At 42.9% G+C, this 14,398-nt stretch overlaps 2 protein-coding genes across 2 annotated transcripts; one reads left to right on the top strand and one right to left on the bottom strand.

Annotated features, from left to right (window-relative positions):
• Positions 1-762: 762 nt before the first annotated feature.
• On the bottom strand, positions 763-2,961 carry MYCFIDRAFT_180143 (uncharacterized protein; the record flags this gene model as incomplete). The annotated part of the gene is made up of 13 exons (XM_007934084.1): positions 763-829; positions 858-866; positions 903-1,013; positions 1,040-1,118; positions 1,161-1,362; positions 1,384-1,723; positions 1,744-1,884; positions 1,922-1,938; positions 1,971-2,455; positions 2,479-2,722; positions 2,756-2,791; positions 2,815-2,918; positions 2,952-2,961. 13 exons carry the CDS (start codon positions 2,959-2,961, stop codon positions 763-765), a joined length of 1,845 nt encoding a protein of 614 aa, XP_007932275.1.
• Positions 2,962-2,995: 34 nt separating this feature from the next.
• On the top strand, positions 2,996-9,401 carry MYCFIDRAFT_180142 (uncharacterized protein; the record flags this gene model as incomplete). The annotated part of the gene is made up of 10 exons (XM_007934083.1): positions 2,996-4,698; positions 4,766-4,826; positions 4,853-4,872; positions 4,902-4,977; positions 5,021-5,100; positions 5,130-5,164; positions 5,206-5,301; positions 5,341-5,348; positions 5,394-5,417; positions 9,390-9,401. The coding sequence occupies 10 exons, from the start codon at positions 2,996-2,998 to the stop codon at positions 9,399-9,401; spliced, it is 2,115 nt and encodes a 704-aa protein (XP_007932274.1).
• Between the last annotated feature and the right edge of the window lie 4,997 nt (positions 9,402-14,398).

Genomic DNA, 14,398 nt, shown 5'->3' with positions numbered 1-14,398 from the left:
GGGCTTCGTTCGCGCGATACGCTTTCTACTAGGCTTAGTAACGACAACTATACCCTTAGAAGCGTTAGAAGCGCGCTGTTTGCGGTCTGCGCGGTCGTAGTCTATATAGCGCTTATAAATACGATATTTAAGGCTTAATCGTCGATATAAGCGGTTGTTATCGCGGTCTACTAACAACTTACTAGGTCGATCTTTGTAATACTATATATTCGATACGAAATGGCGGTATTCGTCGTATTCGAAGCCCTCTACTCGATAAACACCCTTCTTGCTACTTATAGGGTAAAAGAATAGGCGCCTTCGATCGTATAGATTTAGTAGAAACGGGCTCTTAAACTATAATAATCTACTTAGTTACAATCTACTTAGTTATAACACGGTCTACGAGACGAGTTATACGCACCGGCCGCTCTACTTCTAGCTTACTAAGTAATAACTCAATATCCTTAGGAGATAGGTGTTTAGCGTACGACGGCTTAGCTATTATAAAGAGCGTAGAATTAGCGATAGTAAGGTTAAAACAAGCGCGACACGTAACGCGAGGAAGAGGTAGAATAGGTCGATTAATAAGAGGTAGAAATAGCCGCTAGATAAGGTCTAGTTTGGCTTTAATATAACTCCTTATTTGTAGGCCTATACTATACGATTATAAGGCTTCAAATTGGCTCGAAATTGGACCTCTTAGCGGTCTATATATGGCCTGTCAACAACTATAGAAGTAGTCAAGCGCCTTGTTAAACCTAGCCGCCGTAGCGGCGCGATCTACACCCTTGTCTTGGTTGATCTACTTACACCTGGCCTTGACCATGGTTGGACATCATCATCGCGGCTTTGCCATGATCATAAGTGGAGATCACGACAATGGCCTTGTCTTAACCACGATGAGCTCCGAACTCCTTCACAACTCCAGATCAATCAAAATTGAGGAGACACCCAAGCGCACAACATGACCTTTGGTTCTCCCAGTGCTGTCTTCTGGTCTTCCCCGAGGCCCAGGCGGATTCATGAACATGCTCACACACCGGCGGCCTGCTGGCACCTCCGTAGATCCCCGAGAACCGAAACGTGGCCATTCATCAGAGTCAAGGAAATCACATACGAGCTTACAAGCGGAGCGCCTGAGTGAAAGCAGAAAGTAGTGTGAAATTGACCATGTCAACATACATGAAGAGCTGAGATCCTGCCCAATGTCCGAATCCTCCCTCCCTCGTCGTGGTATTGGGCTTTGTCCTCTTGTCCAGCGCCAACCTGTTCCCCAGCCTCAACGCCTTGAAGCCGCAGAATCCGAGCAGCCAGTTCTTCAGACAACGTCTCCAGTGTGCTTTGCATCTCCTCCACACCTTCGCGGACATCAACGCCTCCCTGGCAGCCTCTTCATGCCACTCTTCCAGAGACCTCGTTCGACCTCTGCGCGCCTTTCAGAACGACCCAATCCGGGTCTCCTGATGTCGAGGAGGTGCGGAAGACGGCTTTCGAGCGGGCGCCGCTTGCTCGAAGGTCAGGAGAAGGGAAGCGCAGGCAGGAGAATGGTGTAGGTGGACTGAGCAGCGGAGGTGGATGCGGGCAACGGACATGCGGGCTGCGGAGATGGTGCGGGCAACGGAGCCAAAGGGAAAACATGAAATGCTCTGAGCATTCGAGGAGCTGAGCATTCTGGGAGATGTGAGAGGCGGGAGGTGTATGTAATACTGTCAAGGATATCCGCAGCTGAATTGGAGGCAGACTCCGCTCACCTCACTTCACGGCGTGAGCGCGGGTGTCTCTACCAAAGCCGCGAATACATCAGCTTCACCGTAGGATGACTTTTCGACACTGCTATCATGCGTGCTTGTGCTGATGCTCATAGCGACCATGAACGACTTCATACACTGCCCCGACTTGGGCCTGACCATTCAGAGACATGTGAGAGGCGGGTGCCCACGGCGGCCATGAGAATTTCTGAGCAGGCGACAGGTTGGCATCTCGGTCACGCGGAAAGACGCATCATACGCATGAACATACACTGTACATTTGCTATCAAAGAACCGGGACAGGTACATGCACAGGCGCAGCCACGAATGTCCTCGCATGACGGCGTCGAAATTGTCCAGCTTACCTGCTTCTCCCTCACCAGCCTGTCCCGGCTCACGTATGCCATTCTCGACCAAAGCGCTAGGGACACGCGCATCTTGGATGGAGGTGATGGAGCCTCCGCTGCGCACCTCTTCTGCTATTTCTCTGCTGCTGCATCTCTTTCTCGCGTTTCCTTCCCGCTCGCGGCGAAGATTTGGCTGTGCTCGAGGATATGGGAGGAGCGCCAGCGCCAGCGCCAGCGGACCAGCCAGTGCTGGGCTGTTTCGTCTGATCGGTGGGAAGCTGTAGCGGTAATCTTTGCGTGAGGTGGCGCTGGTCGAGGAGCGCGCTGGCGCTGGCGCTGGCGCTGGCGCTGGTGCTGGTGCTGGTGCTGGTGCTGGCGCTATGCTCTATGCTGGCGCTGACCGTGATGCTGTGCTGGCGCTGTGCTGTGCTGTCTATGCTGGAGCTGGCGCTGGGCTGGCGCTGACCCAGGTGTGTGCAGGCGCTGTGCTGTGCTGTGCTGTGTTGCGCTGTGCTGGCGCTGGCGCTGGTGGTGCTGGTGGTGCGGCGGTGATGCGGAGGTGGTGCCGGATTCGGACTCGGGCTTGACTCCGACATCCTTGGCCGTGCGGGCTGCTCCCGCGTAGGTTCTGACACTCCCGTTGCGCTGTGGCGCCGCACAACTTTAACACTACCACACCTCAGCTGAGGCAACGACTTCGTTGCGCTTCGTAGTCTAGAATGTGCTCGTCAAGACACATCAGGTACGTTGTCGAGATCCATACGATGGCTAACTCCATGGGCGTATCCGTCGGTGTTGGCGTGCCGTCGCGTTGGAATGCAGCAGCGCATCAAGACTTCCACTTGTCCAAATCATGCCTCTCCCAACACCACACCACACCACATCACATCACATCAACCGCAACACGCAATACGCAATATGCCTCCTCTCGCTACAAAGAGATCTGCCTCCATGAGGCGGATGTATGCCAGACCTCCTTTGTCTCCAGATGAGCGTTTGGAGCAGCTTCTTCAGTCTGACGCGATGCGCGACTATTGTCGTCGTGCGCGGCCGGCCCCCTCTCCAACCTGGTACGAGTCACTCGAGTCATTTTACTACTTCGCTTTTCGCCCTGTCTACAGTTTCAAGCGTGCTGTGCTCCTGGTCTTGGCTCTCGTGGCGCTCGGCCTGCTCTGTCTGTGGCCATTCCCCAGTGGCCCACTCGAAAACCCGCCGACCATACATGCACAGCAAAATGGGGCCACTCTGGATGGGCACCACAACCCCAGCGCATCTTGCGCACAGATTTGCACCTCATTCGATCTGCTGTCTTTGCCCGCACCCGCTCATCCGCAGATCCTCTGGCTCAGTTCCAGAGCCACGGATTACGCTCCAGATTGGCTGCGCGATCTGCCGCTTGGCTGGCCGTTGAACAGTTTTGGGCGTACTAATTCGGTAGTACCGCCTATCTGGAGAACGAATGCGCTGGCAGATCAAGTGAAAGCCGAAGCAAGCCAGTTTGTCGGACTTGGAGTGATCAAGCTTCTCAATCGGTACACCGAATCATTCAACAGCTCCACGCCCAACGATGAAGACCAGTCTGTCTTTCAGCTTCACCTGCACCAACTCAACCTGTACTCTTGGCTCTCGCATTCCGGCGCCACTCCGAACGAACGCGAAGCCCTTCTTGCTGCAATGGCCTGGGCGAGCGACACTGCAGATCTCGACAGGATGGTCCGCCTTCGTGATGCTGTGTCTTCAGGCATCTCCGAGTTGCGCACCACGATCGGCGATGGGGTCGCACATATCAACCAAAGCATCGCACTTGGCCGCGGGCCCTGGTCTCCTTGCCACACTGACACGGACTGCGTGAACGAATGGCGACCCGACCTCGACTACCTCCGCTTGCTCACTTCATGGACGCACTTTGTCGAACTCAACGTGCTGACGTGTTGGCACATCGCTGATGCCATGGCATTTTTCACCCGCTATCTGTCAGATCAGCTTGGTTCCGATGTCGACACCAGTGTCATCAAGGAAGCCTACAAGAAGAAGCTCCACTACATCGGCAACCGGGCGGGACTCTATGCTGCTCGTCAGTGGGCACTCGATCAACACCAGATCAGCGGAAAGATGGTCGAAGCATGCGGGACCTGCTTTGCGAACACGTCTGCTTGGTCCTACTGGTGGCAGCCCTACGATGGCACAGCGACCGCTCTGGATGTTCTCGAACCTCACGATCCAATTTTGCGCAGCGCACGGCTTCACGGCAAGCCCGAGGCTGGTCGTGAACGGGGTGGCTTTCCCATCAGAGCACCTTCTGACTTCCGCAAGTACAAACCTGCACTGAACGGAGAGCATTGCTTGGGCATCGATCACATTTGGGGTGACGAGCTTGATCAACAATTGGAGGGCAAGGTAGACATGCGAGCGAACGATCCGTACAGGATTGAGACTCAATCACTTCAATTGGGCCTGGACTTGATGTGGGGGAAGGTGTGGTGCATTGCCAACCCCAAGCTGGTGAAGAACACGCATCTGGGGCTGCTGGAGGCGTCTGAGGCATATGCTTTGCACTGGGTGAAGGACAGGGAGCGACGATGGGAACGAAGGAACTTCGTGCACGAGGCGTGGAATGAGGAGTGATGGAAATCAAAAGACAATTTCGGTTTACTTGTAATGTAAGACTACGTAGTATGCGCAATCAAGGTGGTTTGATTTGACAGCGGTTGCGGATCTCAGATGGTGTTTGATTCGGCTGCTGACCATCGTCGGCGCATTTCCGCTTGCATTCAGTCATATCATGGCGGAGATTCGTTCCCTGACCTACCCGACCATAACAAAGATTGCTGACTGCACTTCACGTCGAGACGAGAATTGACGATGCTGTTCGCTTCTCACTGCTTCCAAACAATACCTTTGTGTCATACTCTGAAAGACCGATTCTTTGTGCCATGAGCTAAGGCCTTCTTGCACTCCGCCAATTCGATTCAATCCAACCCGCACGTCATAGCGCTCGACAAGGTGGGAATAACATGCTTGAAGTGGAGGCTGTTGGAATGAAAGGCTTGAGTACGAGGTACAGCACGACAGCGGAAACAGAAGGCAGTTATGCCTCACTCGCTCTAGGGAAGATGTCCATTCGCAAGGCCAGGCAGTGAAGCCCGTAGGCCAGAAGCTCAGGACTGAGACTTCGAGCAAGAAGCCAGAAGAAGCAAAGAAGGTTCTTGTGAGCGTGAGGATGAGTGTCTAGGCCTAGGACTAAGGTTGCAGGCCTGATTCAGTGCCCAAAGTTCCTACTCGGGGAGCATAACATTCTATGCATGTCATATCCTAGGCGAGACTCTTTATAAGCCAATCCGTGAGTTGTTATACTTAAGCTGCTTATGCAATCACATATCGCTCTATAGGAACTATAGGACGAGGGGATGAAGTCAAAGTTAAGGAATACTTATAACCAATTTCTAAGCTATTTTCTAAGACTTAGCTATATAGTTAGGGGAATAATAATAGCGGAGTCCTATACTGCTACTAAACTCCTAATTTAGTACGTACTATATTTATACTATAGCCTTAGTTAAAGTCGAAAGTAAATATATTATATTCTAGTCGAATAAAATTATATACTTACTAATACTGCCCGAACGCTTATTATTAGATTAGGATTAAGGTACTAGCTACCTCTATTTAGGCGCCCCGCTTTATAGACTTATATATACCTTCTACCTTCTATCTTCTACCTTCTATATATAATTATTTCTATTCTCGATCGTTCCTATATAATCTTCCGCTAAGTATACTAAAATCTATATCGTTAGCGGTCTATACTAAGCCTATAGCGAAGCGTAGAAAAGGAAACTATACGGCTCCTATATCGTCGTTCGGTATATAAACGACAATTCGAATTTATATAAGTATAACTATATATTAGATACTAATAGACAAACTTAAAAAAGCTATCCTATATAATAATACGATAAAGATATCTCTTTTTATAAAGTACTCGCTAATATAAGAATTTTAGGCTATATTTACTATATAAAAAGGTTAGTCCTCCGATAAACCTATAATAAATCCTAGACTTTAAGGATAATATTACGCTAACGTTTAACCTACAATACTTCGAGGTCCTTCTATATACCGATATCTCGGCCCTCGAAGTATATAGGTCCCTAGTTCTCGACGCTATTACTATCGCCTTATCCTTAAGGGTAGACGCTAAGACCTATATCGTAATTTATTTAGGATTTGCTCTTAGGGCTTAGATCGCGATAACACGGTATATTATATTCTATTATAGACCTAGAGGACCTAGCTAAACATATCGTAGTAGACCTTAGCTACTTTATATTAGATATTATCGTAAGGATATTAAGCTATAGCCTTAAAGGGCAAATAGCTATATTTAGCCTACTAGCTTAGTATAGCTTATTCTTAGGCTCGTATACGAAGAATTAGGTAGAGTGCTTATAATTAGTTATTAGTAGGTTCGGAAGCTAGCCCTAGTTACTAGTCTATTACGTATGCTTAGTCTTAATATAATCCCTATTTATTAGACCCTATAGTAGTTTGGGTTAGTCTAGTTTAGTTTGCTAAGCCGAAGATCTAGTTTGGTTTAGGTTAGTTTGCTAAGCAACTATAGGAGTAGTAGGTTCGAACTATAGAATTTATCGGTTTCTAAGAAGTATAAGAATATATACGTAACTCGAAGTAAGCCCTTTAAAAAAACGAGAGTATAGCCGGTAGCGTAGCCGGCATTTCTTAGTTATAGAAAGGTACTTATATTACCCTAAATCTATAGACAACTAGCTAAGGGCACTAATTAATTAAAAGTATATATATATAAGCTATTATAGTTCGGTTTAGAAACTGTACTTATTAGGTATAAATTTTATCCTTTCGCTCGCTAATTAATCCCCTAACTACTTAGTAGAATATCCTTATCTAGATCTAGGTAGAACTTATCGATTTCCCTCGAAGCCCTCCTTAAGAAGTTCTAATACTTTCCTTCTAAACTATCCTCTAATATTAAGTACTAGGATAGCTCCTCCCTCGGTATTAGTATAGTCTATAAAAGAGCAATTAAGTAGCTCTATACTACGTTCTACTAGTTACTCGCTATACTAAGGCCGAATACTAGTTCGTTCCTTAGAACTCTTAGTTATTTAGTAGATAAAAAGGGTAGGGTAGGTAGTAACTTCGTATTATATAAGGAGGTAGAGGCTACTATAGCGGAGTCCTTTAATCTATAGAAGATAGTAAAAGATATAGAGGTAGCTATAGGTCTAGGTACCTAGTTAAATTTCTAGTAGGTAGAGGAAAATAATATTTAGAGGGAGTATTAGGTAGAGTTACGAAGGTAGGTATATAATATAGTCTAGAAAATAGAGATAATTCCTATAAATATTAGTATTAGGTTCTTTAAACTTCCTCCTTCTTCCCTATTTTCTTTTTATAAAAATCCAAACTAATACAAATTAGCTTAAATATCTATCTTCTTTTAGTTCTTTATAAGACCTAGCAGCGTAGCCGGTAGCGTAGCCGATAGCGTACCCGGCATTTTTACTCCTTAGTACTAACGGGATTCTTAAAGACTTCTATTCTATACGGCTAATAAAGCATACTATATTATATATATATATATACTTAGAGAGTATTTAGAGCGCGGTATATAGCGCGGTATAATAGCGGTATATTTCGTATATAGAAACGCTTATAGATAATACTAAGAATATCCTTCCTACTAGAATATCTATCCTACCTACTACTATCTTAAATATAGATATTCTAGCCTTTAAGAATCTAATTAAGGGCTTTGAAATCCTTATCTGTAATCGTAATACGCTTCGCGTAGATAGCTAATAAGGTTAACCGCTAAAATAATATTAGTATAGTTCGAAAAGAGGTAGAAGAGAAATATATATTCGAAGATACAAACTAGGTAGGCTTCTAAAGCCTCTAAAAGGGCCTCTATTACGGATACTTACAAGCGATAGTCTAGTATAATATACTAGGCAATTTCGCGAATAAGTTATTATAAAGGAGCTTTACGGATTAGGGGTTTACTATTACTCTAATACCTCCGAATCTCTCGAAGGGCTATAGCTAAAGAAGGATTAGTAAAAAAAAGTAAGAATGCCTACTACGCTACCGGCTACGCTACCGGCTATAGATAAGACTTACTTTCTAGGCGCTATCGACGCTTCGTACGATTATTACTACTAGTAGTAGAAGCGCTTATCGTCGTTATATACGGAGCCTTACTCGTAACGCTCTCTCTAGTACTAGAGCTAGCGGTAGTAGTTCTAAAGGCCCTAAAGATAAAAGGATACCCGATAATTAAGGAGCTAAAGAGGAAACTATCCCCTAAGGTTCGCGATATAGCTACGCTATTTTATTAAAGAGAAGCCGATAAGTTAGCGCCCTACCGTCCTAGTATCGCTTATATAATAGAGCTCCGTAAAAAACTAGACGGGTCCTAGCTATAGCCTCCTTAGGGACCGCTTTATAGTATATCGAAATAAGAGCTCCTAGTTTTACGAAAGTTACTCGACGAGCTCTTATAGAAGGGATTTATAAACCCTACGAACTCCGAAGCGGCGGCGCCCGTACTATTCGTTAAGAAACCTAAGGAGGACTCCGGTTCTACTACGACTATAGGGCGCTTAACGCTCTTACGAAATACGATAGATATCTACTTCTACTAATCCCGGATACTATAAGGAACCTAACGGAAGCCCGATAGTTAACTAAGATTAACGTAGTCTCGGCCTTTTATAAGATAAGGATAGTAAAAGGATACGAGTATAAAACGGCCTTCCGTACTAGACTTAGTTTACTCGAATAGCTAGTATACCCTTTTAGTTTATCCGAAGCCCCGGTAATATTTTAACGGTATATTAATATTCTTCTATAGGAGTATTATAGACGATTTCGCGTTAGGCTATATAGACGATATAGTAACCTACTCGAGCGGTACGAGGGAAGACTATTTCTATAAGGTAAGGACCGCTCTTAAGAAGCTTTAGGATAGAGGCCTTTACCTAGATTTAAAAAGAGCGAGTTCGCCTAGAAAAAGATTAAGTATCTAGGGTTTATCGTCTACGCCGACGGAGAAGGCGTATTAGCCGACTCCGAAAAGGTAGAAGCCGTATAGAAGTAGGTAGTACCTAAAACCTAGAAGGAAGTTCGTCGATTCTTAGGATTTACGAACTACTACCGTATATTCGTACCGAACTACTCTAAGATCTCCGTACTATTAACCGCGCTTACCGGAAAGGGTTTCCTATTCTTTTAGGGAAAGGAGTAGAATAAGGCATTCGAGACGCTAAAGGACAAATTCTAACGTATTCCGGTACTTATCTAGTAGGACCCGTTCCTTCTAACCTTCCTCGAAACGGATTATAGCGGGTTCGCGATTAGAGGCGCTTTTATCTAAGAAAAGGCCGGGATCCGACGACCGGTAGACTTCTTTTTAAAGAAACTAAATAAGGCCGAGATTAACTACGATATCTACGATAAAGAAATACTCGTAGTTATATCTAGTATTAAGTTTTAGGATTCTAAGCTAAAGTCGTATAGTCCCTTTACGAATTAGACGTACTATAAGAACCTAGAGTACTTTATAGTAAAGCGCTAACTATCCGAGAGATAGATCCGATAGTAGGAAAAACTAGCTAAATACTATTTTATTCTAGTCTACCGGCTAGGAGTCGAGGTAATCCTTCTAGATATCTTATCGAGAAGAGAATAGGATACGTTAGGCTAAGACGATAAGCTTTTAAGGTTCCGAAGACTTCTAGAACCGGATCTCTTTCTAAATTAGCCGGAAAACATATAAATCTCTAGCGCTACAATTCGAAACTTCCTACGCGTATCTAAAGCGAGCCTATTATTTCTACTCGCGAACGAGATAGAGCCTACGTAACCCCGCTAGAGGGCGCTAAACTATTCTAGGTACTAGAAATAAACGAACTATAGAAAAGTATAGTTAAGAAAGATACGGTATACTAGACGATACTTCCGGGAGGAATCTAGGATATTATAGCCGGAAATTAAAGCGAAGATTTAGATCGGAGACTATACGATAGACCCTAAGGGGTTCCTCCGCTACTATAGCAAGCTCTAGGTTCTAGGAGTACTAGCTACGACGGAGGCCGAATATAAGGATATAGGAGCCGAAGAACTCTAGTAGGATATATTATATACGAAGATTATCTAGTCGATCTACGACTTACCGCTTTACGGCTACTTAGGCCGGGATTCTACCGCTTCTATACTAGGTCGCGACTTTTACTAGCCGCTATAGTTAAAATAGGTACGACAATCCCTACGAAACTATAACTATTACTGATATAATAAAGTTTAGAGAGAATATAAATACGGCCTCCTAAAACTACTACCGGTTCCCGACCGTTTCTTCTAGGAGATCTTAATAGACTTTATAACTAGCCTATCCGAATCCGACGGAAACTACTACCTCTAGGTAATTAAGGACCGCCTTAGTAGGTAGATTGCCCTAATCGGTACTCTCTCTATAAAAGCGGAGGAATACGTAGTTTTATTCTAATACTATATTAGGTATTATAGACTACTCCGAGCGATTACTAGCGATAGAGGTATAAGTTAAACGAGGATATTAGAAAGAAATATATCGACTCCTTAGTATAAAGTAGAGGCTAAGCTCCGCTTACTATCTATAAACCGACGGAGGTCTAGAATGCGTAAATTAGGATATATAAGCTTACCTTCGAAACTATATTAACTAAATATAGTCCGACTAGAACTAATAGCTACCTACGGTAGAACTTGTATTTAACGGGAGATACTAAGCGGAATTAGAAATAAGCTCTTTCGTTACGACTTACGGTAATAGTTAATTTTACGAAGAAAATCGCGGAAGAATAGGATAGGAACTTATTATAATAGTAGTAGTAGTAGTAGTAGTAGTAGTAGTAGTAGTAGTAGTAGTAGTAGTAGTAGTAGTAGTAGTAGGGATATATAAAGAAAAAAAAGAAAAAGAAGAAAAAGGGGAAAATATTAAAACTCCTAGAAAGCGATATAGAAGTAAAGGTCGTAAAAGCGAAGGAAGGCGCGACTATAAGTAAAGCGTTTAAAAAAGAAGTTACGGCGTTTAGAAGGCAGTTATTAGGTAAAAGAGCGCGGCCTAGAAGAAAGTAATAGTCCCTAAAACCTAGGATAAGGTAACCCCAATTAGAAAGTAGCGGAAATCCTAGCCGCGCGGAAGGAAACTACGAGCGCGTTACTTTAGAAAGCTTAGATAAGTGCCGATCTAATATCTAAAGTAATAGCGCTAGAAATTACGAGGGGCGTTCTATTACTACGAAGGAGGAGGAGGAGGGTAGGGATAATATAAAGGGCTACGCCCTAGGTAGAAGGTACTGCCCTTAGGCATTTAGCCTACGCAATTCTAACCTACTACTTAGCGCTTAGCGTACCGTACAAAACTATTCGGATTTACGTAGATAGACTTAGCTCTTTATCGAATCTATTAAGTCTTATATCTAGTATCTACGTACGCGTTACTTACCCGTAATACTATACTTTAAAGGCAATAGCCGCGGCCTACTAGTTTAGTATCTAAGGCTATATACTAGCTAGTACTAAAAGCTATACTAGTACTAGAAGCTATACTAGCTAGTCCTCGCTATTATAGAGACGTAATAACTATTATTTAACTAGGATAATAGTAATATACTTAAGATAATTTACGAGGAAGAGGCCTTTAAGAAGATCGGGCTAAAGTGTATAGTAATATACTTAACTACGAAGGCAAACCTATCGGTAGCGTAAATACGACTAAAACTAGAGATTATAGCGAGAACGGTTTAGTTAAAGAAGTAGAAACTATTCTTAGCCTAGCCCTCGTCTATAATTCTAGTATATTATTCCTTCTAGCGAGCTATTAATCTCTAAGTAGTCTCTTCTGCTCTCCTATATCCGATTAACGATTAATGCCTATCTAGAGAGCTACCTAGTATACGCTAACTAGCCTCTAATAGCCTACGCTTACGGCGGAGTACCCTACCTCTAGTCTCTTCTATAGTACGAGATATAGTACGTAGTAACTACTTAGATTGCTTATAGTTAGCCTTAATCTAGGGATTAATATAAGGTATATTACGTTAACCTCCTAGAGTACTAAAAGGAATACGCCTATCGCGATAGCTAGTAGTATCCTATATAACTATATTAACGTTACCTCTAGCGTTACCTCTAGCGTTACTAGAAGATCCTATAGTAGATTCTAATTATCTATCTCTAAGACTACTAAGAGTACCTTAACTTTAACCTTTACTAGCTATAGAACGTACGTCTATCGCCTAGCTATTATAACTAAGAAGACGATCGGCCTATATATAACCGGACTAAGTAAGACTATTCCGTAGGATACTAGGTTACGCTTATAGCTAAATATTAGTAGGCGGTAGCGACGTTAGTATTATGGATCTCGTCGTAGTAGCGATGCCCTATAATAAAGTATCCTAGGTAGATTAGGCTTCTACTTCTACTATTATAACGGAGGTTTCTATAGCTTTCTTTTAGTCCTCTATACGCTTCTTCTTTATATCGATATCCTTATACTACTATCTAAAAACCTCCGGACTAATACGCTTAGGTTTACTTAGGAACTTATATAATCTTAGACCGCGTAGTAGTTCGGGCTAGTTTAGTTTAGTTTGCTAAGCTAAAATTCTAGTTTAGTTTAGTTTAGTTTAGTTTACTAAGAAACCGGTATACGGATCGGTTTGCCGGCTACGTACCGGCTATAAACAAAAGCTCGACCTAAATTACGTCTAAGTAGTCTGAAATATAGATAAAATCGTATAGTATATATAATATACTCTATATAGGGCCCCTATCGTGCTCCGGACTCGATTTAAGGTTGTCGTATATCGTAGTAGTTTAGTTAGATTTTCTCGGAAACTAGTTTAGACTATACGAGATAGTAAACTAAACTAGAACTAAACTAGTAGCCTGCCGCTAAGAAACTAAACTATATACGTTTCGTAGTTCGGAAACCGAACTACTACGGGGTTTATATAATCTAAAAGGCCGCTATCTATTATCGATAGAATAGTACTACTCCTTATACTCGGATACCTTCTTCTAAATAAGATCTTTATTAATATTAATACCCTTTATAGTATTCTAACTATATACTAAGTTAGTCGCGGTAAAGATATTAGTAATACTATATAGTATACGACTACTAACGATATAAGAACAAAGGAACTTAAATATAGTCCTATCTTCCTAGCTAGGATACCGGTCGTTACTAACTTTAGTAGAGATCTACGCCTAAAGTATCTTAAATATAGTACCTAGTCGGGTATTAGACTTTAGTACTTTAAATATCGGAGGTTTCGCGGCTTCTAGAATTAGATTTATATATCTAAGGTTAGGTTCCGGATTATAGATATTATAGTAGGCCTTATTTTTAGGCAGGTCTTAGATATATAGTGCCTTACCCTTACTAAGATACCGGAGAATAACTTTACGAGGATATATACTATACTACTCTCGGTAGTAATCGTTCTAGACCTCGATCTAGATACGAGGAATCTTCTCTTATATAGCGATTTCCGAGTTAGTCTAGTATATAGGATTCTCTGCCTTATTATTACTATTAACCGTATTAGCGACTTATTACGTACTAGCTATACTAGTATCCTCGCCCGGTAGCCTAGATTAGCGGAGTCTAGATAGGCGAAATAGCGTATACGAGTTACGACGATTACGACGAGGAATATTAATAGCTATTAAGTCGGTACTAGGACGAACTTTCTTTATACTATCCTCGATATACTATAGGAGGAAGATAAAAGCTAGACTACTAGTAATAGTACGGCTAATACGACTAAGGCGCTATACTATACCTTAATACTATATATAATAGGGAAGTTAACCTACGCGATAATCTCGATATCTAGAATATTTAAGCCGATACTAAATATAATTATAGCGATTATAATACGATACTTCGAAGATACTTCTAGATAGTCGGCTGTCTTATAGTACTAATTATATCGACGCTTCTAGTTACGCTTAGCGATACTAGTAGTATAGTAGTATAAATATTAATATCCTTAATATCCTAGGTATATCTATTCTTTAGATCTTAGTAATTAGCGGTAGTAGTAGTAAACTAGTAGCGGATAATATTAGTTAGATCTTAGATATACTTCTAACTATCGATAAATAAAAGCGCCTTTTTAATCCTCTCGGATATTGCTTCCTTAGTCTTACTATTAAAGGCGCTATTAGCGGTAAAGTAGAGGTAATTATACGAGCTAAGCTAGCGTTTTAGGATAGTACGTA

The sequence above is a fragment of the Pseudocercospora fijiensis genome (genome assembly GCF_000340215.1).
Source record: "Pseudocercospora fijiensis CIRAD86 unplaced genomic scaffold MYCFIscaffold_14, whole genome shotgun sequence".
In the NCBI taxonomy this organism is placed as follows: Eukaryota; Fungi; Ascomycota; class Dothideomycetes; order Mycosphaerellales; family Mycosphaerellaceae; genus Pseudocercospora; species Pseudocercospora fijiensis.
The sequence above is the reverse complement of the archived record's forward strand: the minus strand, read 5'-3'. Positions and strand labels throughout refer to the sequence as shown.